This window comes from Mustela erminea, chromosome 2, assembly GCF_009829155.1.
Source record: "Mustela erminea isolate mMusErm1 chromosome 2, mMusErm1.Pri, whole genome shotgun sequence".
Lineage (NCBI taxonomy): Eukaryota > Metazoa > Chordata > Mammalia > Carnivora > Mustelidae > Mustela > Mustela erminea.
Window position 1 is genome coordinate 154,435,956 of NC_045615.1, and position 22,357 is coordinate 154,458,312.

General features: G+C 38.8%; 1 protein-coding gene across 1 annotated transcript; it reads left to right on the forward strand.

Moving 5' to 3' along the window:
* The first annotated feature begins 861 nt into the window (after positions 1-861).
* ENAM (enamelin) lies at positions 862-14,145 on the forward strand. The gene is made up of 8 exons (XM_032332041.1): positions 862-924; positions 2,751-2,819; positions 3,150-3,194; positions 3,883-3,924; positions 5,493-5,765; positions 7,089-7,169; positions 8,618-8,668; positions 11,299-14,145. Exons 1-8 carry the CDS (start codon positions 862-864, stop codon positions 14,143-14,145), a joined length of 3,471 nt encoding a protein of 1,156 aa, XP_032187932.1.
* Positions 14,146-22,357: the final 8,212 nt, after the last annotated feature.

Below are 22,357 nucleotides of genomic sequence, written 5' to 3' on the forward strand. Positions count from 1 at the left end.
TTAAGAAATAAACGTGTCTTGCTCCTTGAGATCTCCTTGGCTTCAGCAACTTGTGTTATTTCCACTGTAGACCAGTAAGAATCTATTTCAAAGACAGGCTAACAAAGTTCAAGTAAAACTTATTTGTTATTTATTGGAGCTACTAACTGAAATTGGGTGAGTATTAGAGATTATCAGCATAATTAATATAGTGCCAAAAAATGAACTTCATTCATAGATATTGGCTGACTTCCTTATTGCATTCTCTGATGTTGGTTATATAGTCATTGTTTGCATACTGACCTTCCGATAAAACTTTAAACTGGGTTTATTTGGCGGATTGTTTTCTTCTAATTTTTCTTCCAACCTACTTAGATCTCATTTAATACTATGTTTTTGTACATCTCCCTATAGAGCAATCAAGTTTAATCAATACTGCATTAGAAGTATCTCAAAAATACCATTCCTGGGTCATTTTTTCTCTGATTTAGCTTTTACCCTTCTCTTAACACCACAGAAGATTCAGCTTGAAGTCCTTCTAATGAGGCTATGATTGGATAAAATTGGATAAAATAATTTTTATTTTTGGATTTAATAATATTTTGGATTTTATAATTATTTTGGATTTTAGATTTAATAATCCAAATTTAATCCAATATTTTGGATTTAATAATGGATTTTAGATTTAATTTTTGGATTTAATCCAATTAAAATTTGATTTATTTTGAATTGGGTAAAATTTAAAAATTGGATAAAATAATTAACATGACATGCGCTGCCTTAGAGCTGAATTTTTGTTATTCATTTCGTTTATTTGTTTCATTTCTATATTTGAGTTTCTTCTCATGCCAAATCTGTATTTTTCAAAATTTTGGTGAAAACATGCTGCCACTGAGGCACTGTACTGACAGGCATGGAGCCTCTCTTCCTAAGCTAGATAACTTGGTGAGTATTTTTATTCACTTTTTATAATACCTACAGGTCACATATCAACTAAATACAGCCAGAAGTACAATTGAGAGGGTAAGACACTACTAAGTATGTCAGAAGAAACAAAGATGGGATAAAGAAGTAAGAACTTAGATAGTCTTTGTACTCCACAGCCACCATAATGTGTGTTTTCAGTTAAAAAAGAAAGAGTTAATCATAGACTTTCATCCAATAATGAACCTTTGAGATGGAAGGAAACTATCAGTCATCCAATATAATATATTAATTTCACAAAAGAGAAAATGAGTGGCATTTTGTATTGGCAAAGTAAAAAGCTACATCTTCTTGCTTAAGTGTGTGACATTATCAAAAATCTCAGTGACGGCTGCTATAGAGATTAAATGGATGATTAGACAAGATTAGGTAAGAAATTAAATATCTAACAGTTCCCCCCAAAATCTTGGGCCACAATCTTAGAAAGTAGATTTAGAAAGGAAAGCATTCACGAATATTCTCTTTATTAGCTTTCTTGTGTTCTTGTGAGCCTATACTGAAGACACTAGCTTCAGTTGTTATTTTTAATTTTCTATAATATCATGACTCTGAAAATCTTTAATTAACTGGAAAGGCATTTACATGTTACTACTTTCTTTGTTTAAAGAAAGTAAAGACTCTCTTTAGAGAGACTTTAGACTCTCCCAATTCCTCTGATATATAAAAGGTAATTGATTACCCCTAAAATTTAGGAAAATACTGAAGTGTCCTTTAATTATATTGCTCCTATGGGAAGCAAACAGAAGGGCGAGCATTGTCTCAAAATACTGCTAGATGCATTTCAAGCCCAGAAAAAGGAAAGAGGAACAAAAAAGACTGAGCTACCACTGGTGTCTACATGCTAGTTACTATGCTAGGAATTGTATTGTAACTGATGTACCATGGAAATAATTCATTCTGATTAAAACCATCATTTCCTCTATTGTATATGCAAATGGAACGGAGTTTTCTTAAGGAATTATACAAGTAAATGCTTTAAAAAAAAAAACCCTTGTTCAAAGATATAACTACAAGTCTTAATTACACAGGCTTGCATAATTAACTAGAGTGGGATAAACGAAATCCATGAAAACATTCTCAACCTTCACATGTAAGTCTACAGTCTTCAGTCTTTTCTTCTATGTGTTTAAAGTATCTAACAAAGATATAAATATACCTTTGCCTATATTTTTCTATTTCTCTGACCAGCCCTTGAGCAGAAGTGATATTTTAAAGATAAAATAATAATAATAAAAGCAATAATAATAATAAAAACAATAGAGGAAAGAATAAAAGGATAGGATTCTGGAATATTCTAGCTTTTTTAATTAGCCTCTGTATAATGGAATGTTGTCTATGGCACCTTAGAAAGTATCTCAAAGTACTGATTTTGGATTGCACACTCACTGAAACTGAGATTATTCTGAATGGTGATTATAATCAGACATTACTATGCTGTTCTAAACCAGCCTAGCAACAGCACTTCAAAATCATCAATATTCCTATTTTCAGGTAAATTCCTAGTTTCTAATGTCACATTCCAGTGATATAAACCATCTCCCATCTTCTCAAGAATCAATCTTCTCTCTCTCTACCTCATTTTTATCTTTTCTGTTTAATCTGACACTTTTCACAGTTTAGGACAGTACCAGGTAGTAACTAGCAGTTTCTTACTGTAAAGCAAAAACGGTGGCCAAGGCCCCCATCACGGTCTATTTCTGTGTGCTCTCCTCGACAGACAGTTGGGCAAAATGTCACCAGCAGAATCATTTCACAGTCCAAAAATAAAATCCAGTTTTATATTCCAGGTACCAAGTGGAAAAATGAAGATTCTCCTGGTCTTTCTAGGTCTGCTTGGTAATTCTGTTGCTATGCCAGTGAGTATCAAAGAAAATTTTAGGGGGCGCTTGGGTGGCTCAGTGGGTGGAGCCTCTGCCTTTGGCTTGGGTCATGATCTCAGCCTCCTGGGATTGAGCAGGCTCTCTGCTCAGCGGGAAGTCTGCTTCTCCCTCTCGCTCTCTGTCTGCCTGCCTCTCTGTCTACTTGTGATCTCTCTGTGTGTGTCAAATAAACAAGTAAAATCTTTTAAAAAAAAAACAAAATTTAGGACTTTTCTTTGTGTTCTATTGTTGCATAGCTTAGAAATAATTACTGGGTCCACTTCAAGTGATGTTCTGAATTTGACACCAGTATTTTCTCACTTCCAGATGCAAATGCCTCGAATGCCTGGATTTAGCAGTAAAAGTGAGGAGGTATGTATATTAAGTCCCTGGGGAGAAGTTTTCCTAAGCCCTCCCCGGAGAGTCCATTAAAAAAAGGGAAAACTTTACGATATATAAAATTTCTTATGAAAGAAACAGAGGGAGGGAAATTTGAAAGACAAACCTTCAAATCAAGGCAAAGTAGTAATTTCCCCAGCTTCATACCACCCACTCACTTTCAAGGTAAATGTGAATTTGGGTCCATGTATAGTTAATGTTAGCTTCTTCGTTAAGTTTTTAAGCTAGCAAAGGTAGACATTTGTACCAAGGGTTTTTAGAAGGTAAACACATAAGCATATAGTATCTTCTACATGACTCTTAGCCAAGACCATTAGTCAAATTCAATACACATCAGAAAGGAGAATCATCTTTTCATAGAATTAGCACATTCTCAAATTCCAAACATCAAACGTTGAGTAGAACATTGAAAAACTTCAAAGTACACAAGATTTTTGTTCTCTATTATCCTTTATTAATTCTTCTCAAAATAAAATTCTGACTTAAAAATTAAAGTGACCTAGGGTTTTAATTGCATACTTATTTTAAATTCATGCATAACTAGTAAAAGACATTATGACTGTTATATGTTAAAATCAGAAATTCATCTTATTTCTGGTGATTTGTAGATTGATTAGATAAAAAGTTTTCACTTTGTACTTTTGCATTCCTTTGGTCACAGATGATGCGATATGGTCAATTCAACTTTATGAATGCCCCACATGTAAGTTCTGCTTTGTATTATTTCTGACAATTTCTTGTTTATATATGGATAATTACATTATAAGGTTTGTCATAGCTAATAAAGATACTAATAGTTATCCACATGTTTTAATTATAATGTAATCATGATAAGAGTTTCAAAAGGGAAAATCATTTCACCTGTCTCCTCACCCCAAATTTTCTTCTTATTCTTTACCGTTGTTCTCTTACATAAATAAAAATTATTTATTAATTACCAACATTCTTTATATCCAAGAGAAACTAGTTCTGGGAAAAGATCACACAACATACATTCACAATAATGACGACAAAAAATAGCATAGTAAATACTCCAGTTGTATGTGGGGGGGTAAATTTTATTTGGATTATCTTGAAAGATAACACTAAAATTATGAAATAAGTTTTTATCTTTTTAAAATAAGTTTAAGTTAAAATTACCACTAGTGCTAATTCTCAGAAGCAACTAATAATGAATCATGTATCCATTGGATCTTTTTGGCATAGTTTTTCTGAAAAAATTATATGACAGTGCAGCAATATTATATGTCACTTTTGACTTTTGTGATGATCCTAAGAACCATTGGAAGGAAAAATCAAGGACTTCCTCAATTTTTTCTTAATCCTTTATTCAAGCCATTGTCTTTGAAAGCTTCTTACCTACCATCATTATCCTGGTCAATTTTCTCTCTAACTATTGATTGGCCCAACTCTTTCAAATTTTCATTCTCGGTTTTAGTGACTTTGCCTGTGATCTGAAATTTTCACCAAGTTAATGGTCATGAAATTCTGCATCATAATGCAAGATTCACAATTTCACCTTCCATCAGTCCATATGGTGCTTGTGCTGTCTTTGTGTCCATCACCCAGTAGACAGCAAGAGACTGATTAATGAAGACTGGGCATAGAGACTGGTGTTAAGCCAAAGCAAGAATGTTTGAATGGGAACTGACATTGTAGGAGGTCAATTCAAAAATTAGCTTCTTCAGATTAGAACTACTTTTGCTTCCCTGCCAACCTTGAAATTGTGGAGATTGTGATAATGCAGATGGAATTAATGAAAATTCACCAGCAACCAAAAATCACAGGCACCATATAAGGATGTTTACAAAGGGAATTTTTATTCTATCACTTTTTTTTTCTTTGTTGTTTTTTTTTTTTTCTCTTTGTCACTTTCCCTTCCTTTATCTTCTTTTTGCTTTTTCTCCTTTTCCAGCCTGTAACAAGTCATGGGAGTTTTGAACTGGATGCCAACTCCTCTGTAACCTGACTCATACACTTACGTGAGTCAGTGTTTCAGAGTTAGAAAATTATCAGCCAAACTCTTAAAACGAAACATTTTCACCTTATCCTATCTTTTGCTTTGTTTCGTTGGTTGGTTTTCTAAAAGACAGAGTTTCATTTCTGCAAGGCAACATTTTTAAGAAATGCTAAAGATCTTGAGGCTTCTATGGTTAAGTTTCATAGAAATTTGAAGACCCTTGTCTGAGTTTTAGAAACTAACATTAGTGGATGAGGAGAGCTGGAACCTCGGACCTCCTACAATTTGACCGTTTTTTGCTACCCTTGCAGATGGCACAACTGGGCCCCTTGTATGGGAATGGCATGCCTCAGTTCTTACCACAGTACCAGATGCCCATGTGGCCTCAACCGCCACCCAACACGGGCCACCCACAGAAACCCTCATCCCCTTCAGCACCCAAACGCCAAAAGAGCAAGACTGATCAAGTTCCAGAGACTCAGAAACCCAGCCAGCCTCAACCAAAAAAGCCACCACCAAAGCGGCCTTTAAAGCAGCCACCACCTACCCCAGCACAGCCAGAAGAGGAAACCCAGCCACCTCAGGTGAGGCTTGCGCGGCAAAATTCCAAACCAGAGTCAATAAATGTCATCAGAGGGCTTTGGAGAAGCATACCATCCCCACATACACACTTTGTCCAATGTTTCTCAATACAGGTACTGCCATGTATGAAATCAAATCGTTCATTTTTACATTTTTCTCAGGTGACCCTGAACCACCTATTGAAAATTGTCTTGCAGGTTACCTCCAGTCTTTGTGTGATTAAAAACTACCCAAACAAGGGGGGTGGGGTTAGGGACATTGGGGAGGGTATGTGCTATGGTGAGTGCTGTGAAGTGTGTAAACCTGGCGATTCACAGACCTGTACCCCTGGGGATAAAAATACATTATATGTTTATAAAAAATAAAATAAAATAAAATAAATTACCCAAACAGGGGAGGCCAGCTGGCTAAGTCCATAGAGCATGTGACTCTTGGTCTCACAGTCACGAGTTTGAGCCCCACATTTGGTGCACAGATTATGAAACACACACACACACACACACACACACACTTTTTTTTAATTTAAAAAAAAATTTACCAAAATACTGTTGCCTTAGAGGCTCCTTTTAAAACGCAGAGACAGCATGGTATTATAACATGAGCACTAACGATGAGTCAGGGAACAGAGATTCAAGTTGTACCCCCAGACCTTGTTAGTATCTTGAGTAGCCACCTTACCTTTCTGGCTCCAGGCTCCCCATGACTAAAGAAACAATCTCTAAGTCCCTTCCAGATCTATGCTATGATAACCCAAAATACTTGAAAGGTGAAAATGCTTCCAGTACTTCTGTGTGGTGTGAACATTCCTGATGTAAAACGAGAAGATGTGCAAATGATTTCTCAAGGTATTATCCAGTGTGGCGCTTCTAGAATGCTATCCCTTCATCAGTTAACACACACTATTTATTAATTATCAGACGCCATTACAGATGTAGAGAATACAACATTGAATAAAAAGACCCTCCTGGATCATTTACCAACTGAGAGATTCTGGGCAAATGACTCAACTTCTCTGAACCCCAGAATCTTCTGTGAAAAGGAAATTACATCTTTGGCATGTGTCTTCTCTGTTTATATGAGGATTCAATCAGCTTACCTCAGTAAAATGCATAGCACAATACCTACAACAGAAGTGTTCACTGATGCTGATACTAATGGTTGTTGTTATTACCATCTCAGCCCTAAAAAAAAGGAAATCACAGTTTAATGCAAAGGGAGATGCAGACTCCCAAGTATCAAACACTGTACTTTGTATTTAATAGGTTTGTCTTGTTTTCCATTTATCTTTCTCACGTCCCCATCACTGAATCTTTCTTTCTCTTTAGGCATTCCCACCATTCGGCAATGGGCTATTCCCACCATTCAGCAATGGGCTCTATCAACAACCACCCTGGCAAGTCCCACATGTGAGTTTTTTTCTTTATACTAGAAGTGAAAAATAATATTAACATGTTATATCTCAAACTAGTATGAGTTCACACTCCCTAAATGAAATGCTATCTGGAGAGCATGAGAGAAAAAAATCATCACATCAGCAATCATGTAGAGAAAAAATGGTTTAATGAATTTTTTACTTGGGCAAATTGGTGGCATGAACAGTTGAAATCACCAACCACTAATAACTTAATGAAATGATTTTAAAGGACTGTGCTATTTTGCTACTATTCCCCACTTCCCTAAAAGATGAGAAAACACAAAGATTATTTCATTGAATGTCATGGGGAAATTGAGACAAAATGGGAGTTTGAAAATCATGAGCTATGATTAGACTAAGATTTTTCCATGATATCTTATTATTTCTAGCCACAGAGGCTTCATGATAAAGAATCTTGAAAAATAATATTTATGAGAGTCCTTTAAAGTTTAAAATCATTAAAATAAAACATAATATTGAAATTATATCACAAGAATTAAAAATATAAGTCACAAAATAAACTGAACTAAAGAAAAGTTTAAAGCCCAATTGCTATTAAATTAACAGAAGCAGCAAATATTTGATGACCTTTTTTTCAGCTATGGCATTGGTTTTTCTTGTCTATAACTGTATAAACAAGAGGCTTTCTTATTGATAAGGAACAATTCACTCAAGAAGTAAGAGTTCCTTACTTTTTTTTTTTTCTTTAAAAGAGTGACTTCCTTTCACTGGTCATTCTGAACTCAGGAAACTAAGGCAGTACCAGGTGAAGATTCAAAAAGCAGATAAGCAAAAAAAGAGCTGCAGATAAGCATGATTCTCGTGTTCAACTATGATCTCATCCGCATAGGACATCCTGAAGGTCTGTGGGAGGTGGATCGATTTTCTAAAGCCTCCCCTGAGCAAATGCTCAGCCTCCAAGTTTGATTAGGAAAATAAACCTTACTCAAATAAAAAAGGTATAGTAATAATCCAGAAGCTATTGTCAGTTTGTCATCCAAAATGTGACATAGACTCTCTAAAAAGAGCATCATTATTTAATCTCCATTATTACATGTTCTAATATGGATGTTTAGATCCTAATAGCACTCAAATCTCTCCCTCTCTCTCTTCCTCTGTGTGTGTGTGTGTGTGTGTGTGTGTGTGTGTGTTTGGGGGGTGAAGGGGTGACTGCTAGGAGATGCAGCCACACATGGTATTCTGAGTAGGATATTCTAGAACCCAGCTGAAAACTTTGTATTTACCAGTATTCACTGATTGATTATAATTTTAATAATTATAATAAAAAGACTGTGGGAGCTAAAGTCTCAGAAGCTAAAAACGAACAATGCTAACACCAAATCATTGACTTGAACTAATTTAAGACACCATGAGTCGTGCAAACAAATGGCAGCACAGAACATGGTTTTCCCTTGCATTCATTATGCTTTCACATTTCAGAGAGTACCACCGGGTTATGGACGTCCACCAGTCAGCAATGAAGAAGGAGGAGTGAGTACAAGTAAAGCTACATTCCCCATTAGGAATTGCAATCCATTAGCCTCTGCTTTTTGATTCCTATCTAATAAAAAGAGTAAAATTCAACATAAGAATTTATAGCTCAAGTGCCCATGATGTAAGAAAAATATCCAGTAACAAAAATAAATGTGATATATCATTTCTCTTCTATATATCCTGAACTCTCTCCCTTTCTCCCTAACTCCCTCCCTTTCCCTCTTTCTCTCATTTATTCTCTGTCTCTCTCTAAGAAGACTAACCTTAAAACCTTTGTTCCAGAGTCTTTGGACTCTGGACAGTGATGGAGCAACTAAAAACAGAGAAGGAAGGAAATGCATCCTATAAAGTTATCACCAGAAGGGAATTAAGTAATCATCTAACTCCTTCATTGTACAAACAAGTTGAAACCCAAAGAAGATAAATTACGAGTCAATTTCACCCACAGAGTTAGTGGATAAACTGGACCCCAAGCTCTTCTGAAACCCTGTCCAATGGCTTCTTTACCACACCACACTAGAAGAGCCAAATGCATGTCACAGAGTGATACACTGTGAAAATACTCCGTGTCATCAAAAATCATTTTTTTTAAAGATTTTATTTATTTACTTGACAGAGAGAGATCACAAGTAGGCAGATAGGCAGGCAGAGAGAGAGGAGGAAGCAGACTCCCTGCTGAGCAGAGAGCCCGATGTGGGGCTCAATCCCAGGACCCTGAGATCATGACCTGAGCCGAAGGCAGAGGCTTAACCCACTGAGCCACCCAGGCGCCCCAAAAATCATTTTTGATTCTGGCATGGAACTCCACCCCTGGAACTTACTTTCTTTTTCCCCTAAATATATACGTCCTCAGTGAAATGGCTCTAGGGGACCAGGGAAGGGAAATGGAGCAAGGAGGGAGTTAAAATAATGACACTGGGAATCACTATGTCAGAATGGCATAAGGTGCTTTTAAAAAGGTGTACCTGGCGGGCTCAGTCAGAAAAGCATGCGACTCTTGATCTCAAGTTCATGAGTTTGAGCCCCACGTTGGATGTAGAGATTACTTAAATTAAAAAAACTTTTAAAAATGTTTTTAAAAGTTTAAAAGTTTAAAAAGTAAAATAAAAATTCCTTTAGAGATTAAAATTACCAGATAAAAATGATTCAGATAATTGTATGCAACCCAGAAACAGGGACTTCAAATTTTCAAAAGTTAGTATGAGAAAATAAAGCAGAATGGCCCAGGCAGTCAGCGTAGGCATGAAAAAGTCTGTTTTCCTCCTCCTGGGATGTCACTTGGCAGAATGTCCTTGAGGTTCATCCATATTCTGACATATTGAAGTTTCCTTCTTTCTTAAAGCTTAACAGTACTCCGCTCTGTGTCTTTACCACATATGCCTTTTCCATTCATCTGTCGATAGACCTTTAGGTTCTATTGAGAACAGCGTTGCAGGTAGTAGTTGAGATTTGCAACCGCATAAAGTACAAGGGGGAGGAAATGAGGCTGGATGGATTAGTCATGGGCCAGATGATTTTTAAAAATTATTAGCGTGGTGGTAGCAGTGTTTTACAAGGTATAACGTTTGTTAGGCACTTACTAAGTCCCAGGCACTGAGATTGACAGATGTTTTCTCTTTTGACCATCATGACAACTTATGAGGTAGATATTCTTTTATTATCTTGAGTTTACAAATAACTGAGGTTATCATAAATTGAGGTTAGCCCAGAGTCATACTATTAATACTGATGGAACAGAGATTTTAACCCATATCTGTGTAGAACCCCAATCTTTAGACCTGCTTTTGATGTTTTGCAATGGGGTTTAGAGTCTATCATTAAAGGTAAGGGCAACTTCAGACAATATTTAAAGAGGAAAGTGATAGATGTTCCACCAACCCCCACCCCCAAGCTCTACTGTTCTGATGGCAGTGGAGAGACAAGACTAGAAGAAAGTAAAATTACACACAGAGTGACCAGTAAGAAAACTATTACAATAGTCAAGGGTACTGGGGATAGAGGAGGAGGGACAGAATGAAAGTTTAGATTTTATAGGACTTGGTTATTAACTGTCTGGGGGAAATTAGAGAAGAGTAGAAACCTGGAAAATTGGGTAGATAGCAGTGAATATTGTTTAGATATAGAACATTGGAGAAGGAAGTTTTGGGAGTATTAGGTTCAACTTACATTCAGTTGGAGGTGCCCATGAAATCTTTAGTGATGAAGTCTTGCTGCCTCAGCCTCAGGAGAAAGGGTCATGGGCCAGACTTGTGGCTTTGGGAGTCACTGGTATATATCTGTACTGAACAAATTGGCCTGCCATAGATTGCTCAAGAGGTGTGTAAAATGGGAACAGAAGAATGGGAAGGGTAGAAAATGGGATTCTTTAAAAAACAAAAACAAACCCCCCTCAGATTTAGGATCTAGGCCTAGGAAGAGAAAACTGAGACATTAACAGTCAGAAAGAGTACCCAAAGACAGAACAAGAAGGGACTAGGGTCAAGGAAACCAAGATGGAATTAACTTTCAAGAAAGAAAGCATAGCTAACTGTTTTAAAAGAAGCATGTTGATAATTTCCCTATTATTCTGAGCAACAACATGGTGGGAAACAAAGAGTAATTACCAATTTCCATCTTTTTCCCTACAGAATCCTTACTTTGGATATTTTGGATATCAAGGATTTGGGGGTCGTCCTCCTTATTATTCAGAAGAGATGTTTGAACAAGATTTCGAAAAACCCAAAGAAGAAGATCCTCCTAAAACAGAGAGTCCGGGCACTGAGCCCTCAGCTAATTCAACAGGTCCTGAGACTAATTCTACTCAACCAAATGCACGCAGTTCTGGAGGGAGTCAGGGTGGAAATGACACCAGCCCAACAGGAAACAGTGGCCCTGGTACAAACACGGCTCAGAATGGGGTTATCTCACCCCCTACCGTTAATGTTTCAGGCCAGGGAGTACCAAGAACTCAAATCACATGGGGACCAAGTCAGCCAAATATTCGTGAAAATTATCCAAATCCTAACATCCGAAATTTTCCTTCTGGGAGACAATGGCGTCCCACTGGTACTATCATGGGGCACAGACAGAATGGGCCTTTTTACCGAAATCAACAGGTTCAAAGGGGTCCTCGGTGGAACTCCTTTGCTTTGGAACGCAAACAAGCAGTTCGTCCAGGAAATCCAATTTATCGCAGGGCTTATGCATCTACTGCAAGAGGGAATTCTCCCAATCATGCAGCAAATCTGGGAAATATCAGAAGAAAGCCTCAGGGACCAAATAAACACCCTGTGGGGACCAATATTCCTCCTCTGGGTCCCAAACATGGTACTGTTGTCCGCAATGAAAAAGTCCAAAATCCAGGAGAGAAACCAGTAGGTCCAAAAGAAAGAATAGTCATTCCTACAAGGGATCCATCTGGTTCCTGGAGAAACTCTCAAGATTATGGAGTTAATGAACCAAACTATAAAATGCCTCACCCTGAGAGTAACATGCTAGTCCCAAATTTTAATTCTATTGACCAACGTGAAAACTCTTATTACCCAAGAGGAGATTCCAGTAGAGCCCCAAATTCTGATGGACAAACCCAAAACCAGAATTTACCCAAAGGGATTATTTTGGAGCCAAGAAGAAACCCATATGAATCAGAAACTAATCGGCCAGAATTAAAGCACAGTACATATCAACCTGCATACCCTGAGGAAATTCCTTCCCCTGGAAGAGAACATTTTCCTGCTGGAAGAAATACTTGGAATCACCAAGAAATCTCTCCATCTTTTAAGGAAGATCCTGGGAGGCAGGAGGAACACTTACCTCATCCGCCCCATGGCTCTAGGGGAGGTGTTTACTACCCTGACTATAACTCTTATGATCCCAGGGAAAACGCACCATACCTTAGAAGCAATACGTGGGATGAGAGAGATGATTCTCCCAATAATATAGGGCATCCCAGAAATTCGCTGTACCCCATAAATACTCCAGAACTGAAAGAAATCGTCCCCTATAATGAAGAGGACCCAGTTGATCCAGCTGGAGATGAACATTTCCCAGGACAAAGTAGATGGGGTATGGAGGAAACAAGCTTTAAAGAAGGTCCAACAGTTAGGCACTATGAAGGTGAGCAATATACCTCAAATCAACCAAAGGAATACCTTCCCTATTCCTTAGATAATCCGCCAAAACCCAGGGAGGATTTCCCTTACGGTGAATTTTACCCCTGGAACCCAGATGAGAATTTTCCATCCTATAATACAGTTCCCACTGTGCCACCACCTGTGGAGAGCAGGGGCTATTATGTTAATAATGCTGTTGGACAAGAAGAAAGCCCTCTGTTTCCTTCTTGGAACTCCTGGGAGCACAAGATTCAAACCCAAGGACAGAAAGAAAGAAGGCCATATTTTAACAGAAATTTCTGGGATCAGCCAACAACTTTACACAAAATGCCCCCTAGTCCACCACACCAGAAAGAGAACCAGCCCTATCCCAGTAATTCCCCAGCTGGGCTTCAGAAAAATCCAACATGGCATGAAGGTGAGAATTTGAATTATGGCATGCAAATTACCAGGTTAAATCCACCAGAGCGAGAACATCCGGCTTCCCCAAACTTAATTCCTCCAAGTTACCCAGCAGGTCAAAAAGAAGCACATGTATTTCACCTAAGCCAGAGAGGTCCCTGCTGTGCTGGTGGCTCCACAGGACACAAGGACAATCCACTTGCTCTCCAGGACTACACTCCATCCTTTGGTCTTGCACCAGGGGAGAATCAAGATACCAACCCTCTGTACACAGAAGATAGCCATACTAAACATGCAAGACATACCATCTCCCCTACAAGCAACCTGCCTGACCAAAGAAACAGCTCAGAGAAAAGACTGCCTGGGGAAAGTCAAAACCCAAATTCTTTTAGAGATGATGTATCTACTCTGAGAAGAAACACACCATGCTCTATGAAGAATCAACTGAGTCAGAGGGGAATTATGCCCTTTCCTGAGGCCAGTTCCCTTCAGTCGAAGAATACACCTTGTCTCACAAGTGATCTTGGAGATGGGAACAAAGTTTTGGAACCAATATTTGAAGGCAACCAGTTCAATGAAAGGACTGTTGACCTTACTCCAGAACAGCTTGTTATTGGCGCACCTGATGAAGGCCCTCAGCCAGAAGGAATCCGAAGTGAAATGCAAGGAAATGAGGGGGAAAGGCAGCAACAAAGACCATCAAGCATCCTACAGTTACCATGCTTTGGCTCCAAAATAGCCAAGTATCACTCCTCCAGCACTGGAACTCCCTCTAGCATTGGAAGGCAAGACCCATTTGATGAAGAGCCGATTATGCCTACCGAAAGTCCGAACTCATTGTCTAGGTTAGCTACTGGGGCAGAGTTTCAGAGTATAAATGTAGACCCACTTAATGCAGATGAACACACTCCATTTGATCCTCTTCAATTAGGGACCGATCCACAGGACCACGTGCAAGACTGCTTACTACTTCAGGCCTAGGGATTATCTCAACCAAACATTCTTTGGGGAAGGAAAATACCTGATATTCTACAGTGGTTCCCCAACATTCTTCCCCTCCCACACCATCCCCCCGACCCCCGCCAGACTCAGTTAAGTATCTGACCTTGTTGGTGATCCTAAAGTTTTTCCCCATTCCAGCAATAGGAGTAGTGGCCCAGGTGATGAGGTTGGGCCTCTAGATTCAGTACTGTCACAAACTCAGACCTTCAAAATAACCAGAAAGGCTATGACCTCCAGCACTTTGAAACTTGGAAGCCATTTGTCTGGGTTAGTTTCCCTTTGTTTGCTGATTCTTCCTTTCTCTTTCAAAGGTTCATACTTGCAAAATTCTCTGGTTTTGCAAGACAGAAAGGCAGATGAACTTTCCATTTTGTGCATGGAGATCGATATATCAGTATAATCCAGATGACTGTATATTTTTTTCTTGTGTTAGTCTTTGTCAGTTTTTTTCCCTAATATTCTTTTGATATCTCTTATCTTCCACTGTTTCTCTCTTTACTCTATCATTTCTTTGCTTCCTTCTGTGTTTTCTTTCTGTCAGCTATTCTGTATTTCGCTTCCTATGTTTTCTTGCTCATCTTTCCCACTTTCTGACACTTTTTTATATCCTAATGTATCTTCAGCCATCACTAGTCTTGACATCTACCTTCTTCATTTTGTCTTCCTCTCTTCCCACCCTTCTGTTCCGTCTCCTAATGGATCACTTGTCAATCAAACCTTTTCTTCTCTGACTTTCTTCCCTTCAATTTACCTTTTTCCTGTTACACCATTTTCACATCATAAGACCACATATCTCTCTTCCTTTTTGTATCTACTCTCCAAATCCTGGGCTAGTTTTTTGGACCCAGTCTAACCATCATTGTAGAATATATTTCAGAATTAGTAAATACTGGTACCTACTTTTGTTTTTCATTTTCTTGTGGTCTTTACCAGGTAAATAGAGCTCGGCCTGTGGAACACAATCAGGAAGTGTGAAGGACAGGCTAGTTAACTAGCAGCCTGGGGACAAGGCTTAGGAATGTGGGGAGGGAAACTGCCGCACTGGGACTGAGAGCACAGAAACAATGTGTGGAACTTGCCACACCCCATCACCAATTCACGCTCTGCAGGATCTGGAGAGTACATTTGAGGAAACACTATCCTAATCAAATAAGAGAAACACTCAATGGTCAGTTTCCCTTGATAGCACAATGTAAGTGATTCTACCAGTGTATGCTACTACCAACATAAAGTCTTATTTTTCATGTCCTGGTAGAATTACTTGCAGACATACTTCCTTTGTATCCTGATTAAATAGTGTAAATTATTTTGTAAAGTAGACATTTCTGTATTGCCTTGCTAGAATAGGTCCAGGAGTTTTGTTTTGTCTTTTTAATAATGGCATGTTGGTCGGCTCTCTGTATAGTCCTTCCTAGAGGGGAAGAATTCTTGGGATTATCTAGAAGGTTACTTCTAACTCTAAGGAGTTTCTTAGAAGAAAATTTCCTGGGACAGATTTCATAAGAAGAGCTCAGAAATGTAAGAATATACAATGTTGAAAACTTCAAGGGGAAAGGAGTCTTGTCCTTTGAGTCTTCTGAACTTCTTGGTACAGTGTCTTGCATATAGTCGATACCCAATAAATATTTATTGATTAACCAATTTTAAAATGGCTTTCACAGCTCCCATGAAAATCCTTTGGTGTGCTTTTCCTGTGGATATACTATACAGGATTCCGAGTTAGCCGTGGCGTACTCTGTAGCTTTAGATACTCAGCAACATGTGCAGAACATAGAATCTCAGGGTAAGAAGGATCTTAGAGGCAAATTATTTAGGCCACTCACTAGTTGCTAAAACCTCCCCACCCACACTTTTACATCTTAATCACACACTCAAAAGTCATTAACTTTTTCTATACAAAACTGTCTCTTAAGAATTATCCTCATCAAAATAAAACTACATTTTTTGTTTCACTTTCTTTCCAAATGACTTTTCATCTAGATAGGAATACTTTCATTGTATGATGTGCATTCACTTCAATATTTCATAAAATATTTGAATCTTACATTGGTTTCAGTAGATATATTGAGACATCTTCATCTATGAGGCACCATAGCATAAATTATCATCTAAGACCTCCATAATGTAAAGTGCAAAAGGACGTGGGACAAAAATACCTATTGAATTTGAGGATATAGAGTGAAAAACAAGGGGGTGGTTAATGTTCCTGTAGAAAATCCCTCTACCTCATCGTTCAGGTATCTTTATACAAACCTGGACACCAGGCCTGAGTTCCCTACAGTAAAGTGATTATTCCATGTGTTGTTGGTAAGTTATTAATAAGCTCTAAGTTCAAGGTGCACACTCGAAGATGGAAGGCTCTGAGCGTGGTCCTGTCCTCTAGCACCCACACTCCACTGCCACAGCCCCACCTCTATGGAGGGTTCCTATGCCGAGAGGCTGTCACCTGCTGGTTCTCAAGTGCCTGGCTATAGCCTGGTGGTGTCTTCAGACGATAAGTGAATAGAGAACGAGACAATAATGCCTGAAAATAGCAAACAGGGAAGATAATCCAGCGAAACTAGCATACACCTGCTTTATAAGCTTTCCTTCACCCAGCCTATAATACATTTCTCTAGAGAGTATTCACCATAGATCCAGTTGGTTGGGGGAGATCTTACACTTTTTCACATTAAGTAGGAAGCAAAGTAAGATGATGAAATGTGGGGACGTCTACCTCTGAAAACTTGGCCTGGTAGCCACAGTCATGGAGGTTCTGCCTCTAGTTTTCAGATGTGAACATGTTTTACTCTTTACTCCTATCAGAGTCTCAACTTTACACATTTTTGAAGAAAAGTCCCAAGAACAGGACATGACCTTTGAGTTACTCTTGCGGCTTCCTTTGGCCCATCTCTGCCTTTGCCTAACCCCCCCTTCAGTCACAACCCCAAAGACTCTAAAGAAGAACCATCTTGCTCTCAGAAAACCAAACTTTGTTTCTAAAAACCAAAAGGGGAACTAGAAAAGTTGGACTTAAAATCAGCAGCTCTGTCCCTCCTTTACAAAACCTCAAGGATTTCATTGTGACTCAGGCCAACTTCCCAATGAACATTGAGAAGAAAACCACTCTTGATGAAAAGTAGGCCACCACCATTTCACAGCAGAATAGAGCTTTGGGTTTTGGCCACCTGTTCCTCCTTGCCTCTGCACCTCACCCCTAACCCAATAATATCAACACTAGACCTTTTCTCTCACTTTAAATTCACAGTCAATGATATTTAGAAACAAGATTCAGCTGGGAACAAACAAAATTCCATGCTGGCTGAAGAAAATGCCTCAAAGAGAGAAGGGCACACCCTAGCTATAATTTGACACAGAAAAAATCGTGACATTGATGACACTGCCCTCGATCCCCCGTCACCTGCTGGACATGGTCCTCTGCTCTCATAGCGCTCCATTCCGTCTGCCTGAGGACCCAGAACCCTCCATTTCTGTGCTTCATCATAACTTGGACAGTAATTTCCTCTGAGCTTACCCAAAAAACCGTGCCTCATTCCTTTTTTTGCACTGCACAATGTAGGGATTGGTGGTGGTTAACTTGGCAAAAAGATTCCTTCCCAAATGTCGGCTAATATACAGTCCTCACAAATCAATCAGCACACTCTTAAAGAGTGAATCTAATCATGGCATATTTACAGAAGGATAATAGGATAATGGTAGGAAATTTTATTTGGGTAGGACCTTGTCAGTCCCTTGGCTATAAAACCATGCTGGCAGCTGTCTCTCCAACAGAGGACTGAGGTTCTTTCGGACAGTGTTGCCTACTATACCAGTATTACGCAGGCTTTAATGTGCACCTGAGTCTTGTTAAAATGCAGATTTTGATTTCATCATCTGGAGTGGGACCTTTGATTCTGGGTGAAGGAGCCCCCGGGGTGATGACGGATTAGCCAGTTGGCAGACCAAAGTTGGAGTCGCGAAGAGTTAGGCTATTTCTTATAAGTAAGGGACAACTGCACACTCAGCGGGGTAGAAACAGAAAGGTCTTGGCCACTGAGAAAAAATTATATAACCAACTTGAAGGTATATGCATAAATAAAGCATGTAGTTGGAATAGAGAACACAAAGAGAAGGAGGAGCAGGCCAATCCTACATTTATGTTCTACTTCCTGCCTCTGCATGACCCCTGTATTTCTAGAAAGTTCTGCTTACATTCTATTTCTTTAATATCTCCTCCAAGAGTGCCCCAGCCCCAACATCACCAGCTTCCCTGAGGGCTCACAGCACATCATCTTTTATATTTAATATTGCCTTTTTCCTGTGTTATTTCTGCCTATAGAAGGAGAAAGAAACTCTTAAAAAGTGAGGCCCAGTCTTCATCCTTCGAATAAAAAGAACACATAATCTACCATCTAATGCTAATATTTTTTCCTATTTTCTTTCATATGTATGTATGGGGGATGAGGGTCTTAAGGTAATTCTTTCATGAAATATCCTACATTTCCCTCTTCAAATTATTAAGCAATTTCCATACAATTAAAAATACTTGGTGCTTTCCATTGCCTGTGAAATATTCAGAAATATACCTATACTGTCATTCTCATTGATGCTAGATGTAAAGTTTCTTATACATTTTCATTATCATAAATAATATTGTGATAAATATCTTTGTGCCTCTTTGTCCATATTTTTTATTATTTCCTCAGAGGTAGAATTACTACTGAGGGAAATGATCTGAAAATGTGTTTTAGACAGGGTAACATACTGAATGAGAGCATGGAGATGGGGTCTAAGAGTCTTGGAGCCAATCACAGGTTCTCCATATGAAAATCTTAAGAAGATTATTTTGTCTCTTCATATCTCAGTTTTGTCATTTGTAAAATGAAGACAGTCTTTATTTCATAGGGCAGTTTTGAGCATTAAATGAAAGGTATATTAAAAAGATTATGCCTCCATCAGAAAGGATGAATACCCAACTTTTGTAGCAACATTCACGGGACTGGAAGAGATTATGCTGAGTGAAATAAGTCAAGCAGAGATAGCCATTTATCATATGGTTTCACTTATTTGTGGAGCATAACAAATAGCATGGAGGACAAGGGGTGTTAGAGAGGAGAAGGGAGTTGGGGGAAGTTGGAAGGGGAGGTGAACCATGAGAGACTATGGACTCTGAAAAACAACCTGAGGGTTTTGAAGTGGCGGGGGATGGGAGGTTGGGGTACCAAGTGGTGGGTATTATAGAGGGCACGGACTGCATGGAGCACTGGGTGTGGTGAAAAAATAATGAATACTGTTTTTCTGAAAATAAATTAATTAATTTAATTTAAAAAAATAAATAAATAAAATGGATAAACTGGTAAAATTAAAAAAAAAAAAGCTTATGTATTATATTTCATAAATCAACCACCAGGGGGCAACAGAGGTTTCGAATATTCACGCTGTAGTTCCTAAGAAATTCCTGAAGAGCCACTGCACCTGGGAATTTGAGACCTATTATTTCCCCTAATGCATCCCAGAACTACTTAATCAGAATCTCTTGGGGTGGGGTCCAGCAATCTATTACAATAAGTCCTCCAGGTGAGTTTGTGCATTCTAGAGTTTGAGAATCCCTGATCTAATACATGTTTACATTTTTTCCCTGATTTGTTCCCCAGGCAGAAAGAAGAGACAAAACACAATTAACACAGTGTAACCACAGCGTTTACAGAAGGTTAGTTTACAGGAGGTTAGCTGTCCTAAGTGATATATATATGTTATGTATATTGGGGTTTTGTATTAAAAAAAAAAAAAAAAAAAAGTCTGTAAGGTGTGGTCTCAGGACCCCCGGGGTCACAGAAAGACCGGGGGTGTCTGAGTGTGACAGAGCTCCCAGGTATGGGAGCAGGGAAGCCGGCTGCAGAGACGGAGCTGAGCAGTGAACTCTAAACTAGGGATTCCCTTAAACCCTGATGAAAGGCAGAATCAGGCCACTGCTCTTCCGGCCCCTGCCCAAAGGAAACTCACCTTCCTCTTCTGGGAGGAGCGGCATGGGAGCACGCGGCAGGAATCTGCTGGGTTTGGAGACTCCAAACAGGGCGGTGCCCCAGAGCTAGAAACGCTCACTGGCATGCTGGGTGAGCACAGACCACTGCTGGAGGGAGACCAGGGAGATGGGAGGGATTGACTGCTTTTCTCTGAGGGTGCACTGAGGAGTGGGGCCGCAAGGTCTCAGCTCCTGCGGGCTGGAGATTGGGGGAGGCCACCATTTCCATTCCCATCCTCCAAAGCTCTATAGAAAGCGATCAAGGGACAAAAGCTGCTCCTGAGAGCAAACCCGAGCAGATTACTTAGCCTGGCCCCTGGCAAGGACCGTGCAATTGCACCTGGGGCAAAGACACTTGAGAATCACTGCACCGGCCCTGTCCCTCAGAAGATCAGCAAGAACATCCAGCCGAGACCAAGTACATCAATCAATGAGAACTGCAGAACTCCAGAGCTGGGGAAAGCAACACAGACTTCATGGCTTTTTTCCCCATGATACTTTAGTCTTTCAAAGTTAAATTTTTTTAACCTTGTATTTTCTTATTCTATTTTTTTTAATTTTTCCTCTTTCCTATTTTAACTTGTTAAAACTATTTTATCTTATCAATACCTTTTTTAAAAATCTATTTTAATTTTCACTGTTATAGTTATTCATTGTTTTTAATCTTAATTTTTGTACACATATAGGGTTTTTTTTTCTTTAAAATTTGGGATACAGGGGCACCTGGGTGGCTCAGTGTGTTATAGTCTCTGCCTTGAGCTCAGGTCATGATCCCAGGATCCTGGGATCGAGCCCCGCATCAGGCTCTCTGCTCTGGAGGGAACCTGTTTCCCCCTCTCCCTCTGCCTGCCTCTCTGCCTACTTGTGATCCCTGTCTGTCATATAAATAAATAAAATCTTAAAAAAAATTTGGGATACAATTTCTTCTAATAGATTAAAATAGTCCCTAAATTGAGCACATGGCATTGTTCTAGTCTCCAGCCTGATCACATTCTTTCCTCTTTTTTTTCCTTTCTTTTTTCAGTCAACTTCTTACCTTATCAATTACTTTTTTAGAATCTTCTTTTGTTTTCACCTTTACAGTCATATTCCATCCCTTCATTGCGTTTACCCTTATTTATGTATATGTATGTTTTTCTTTCTTTAAAATTTTGGCAGGTAGTTTCTTCTAACAGACCAAAATACACCCAAAATCAAGTGCATGGCTCTGTTCTATTCACCAGTCATATACATATATATTTTTTTTTCTCTTTTCTCACTTTATTCTCCCCCAGTATCAGATATCTTCTGATTTGGTTGGTGTTTTTCTGGAGTCATTGTTACCCTTTTAGTATTTTGTTCTCTTATTCATCAGTTCTTATCTGGATAAAATGACAAGGTGGAAAAACTCACCAGAAAAAAAGAAAGAGGCGGTACTGGTGGCTGGGGACCTAATCAATATAGACATTAATAATATGTCAGAACTAGAGTCCAGAATGATGATTATCAAGGTGCTAGCTGGGCTTGAAAAAAGCATGGAAGATATTAGAGAATCCCTTTCTGGAGAAATAAAATCAATTTCTGGAGAAATAAAAGAACTAAAATCTAACCAAGTTGAAATAAGAAAGGGTATTAATGAGGTGCAATTAAACAAAAATGGTGGTTATCACTGCTAGGATAAAAGAGGCTGGAGAGAGAATTAGTGACATAGAAAACCACATGATGGAGAAGAAAGAAGCTGAGCAAAAGAGAGACAAACCACTACCGGGCCATGAGGGGAGAATTCGAGAGATAAGTGATACCATAAGATGAAAATATACTAGAATAATTGGGAACCTAGAAGAAGAAGAAAGAGAGGGGGACAGAAGATATATTGGAGCAAATTATAGGAGAGAATTTCCCTAATTTGGCAAAGGGAAAAAACATCAAAATCCAGGAGGCACAAAGAACCCCAATCAAAATCAATAATAGTAGGTCCACACCCCATCATCTAATAGCAAAACTTACAAGTCTCAGTGACAAAGAGAAAAACCTTAAAGCAGGCTGGGACAAGAGGTCTGTAACATACAATGGTAGAAATATTAGATTGACAGCAATTCTCAGAGACCTGGCAGGCCAGAAAGGACTGGCATGAAATATTCAGAGCATTAAGCAAGAAAAATACCCAGCCAAGAATATGATACCCCAATAGGTTGTCACTGAAAATAGAAG

Coding starts and splice junctions, on each gene's coding strand:
- ENAM (XM_032332041.1), top strand. CDS start 862: ATGCTGCCACTGAGGCACTGTACTGACAGGCATGGAGCCTCTCTTCCT. Junction 5,766..7,088: donor AGGAAACCCAGCCACCTCAG/GTGAGGCTTGCG, acceptor CTTTCTCTTTAG/GCATTCCCACCATTCGGCAA. Junction 7,170..8,617: donor CACCCTGGCAAGTCCCACAT/GTGAGTTTTTTT, acceptor TTCACATTTCAG/AGAGTACCACCGGGTTATGG.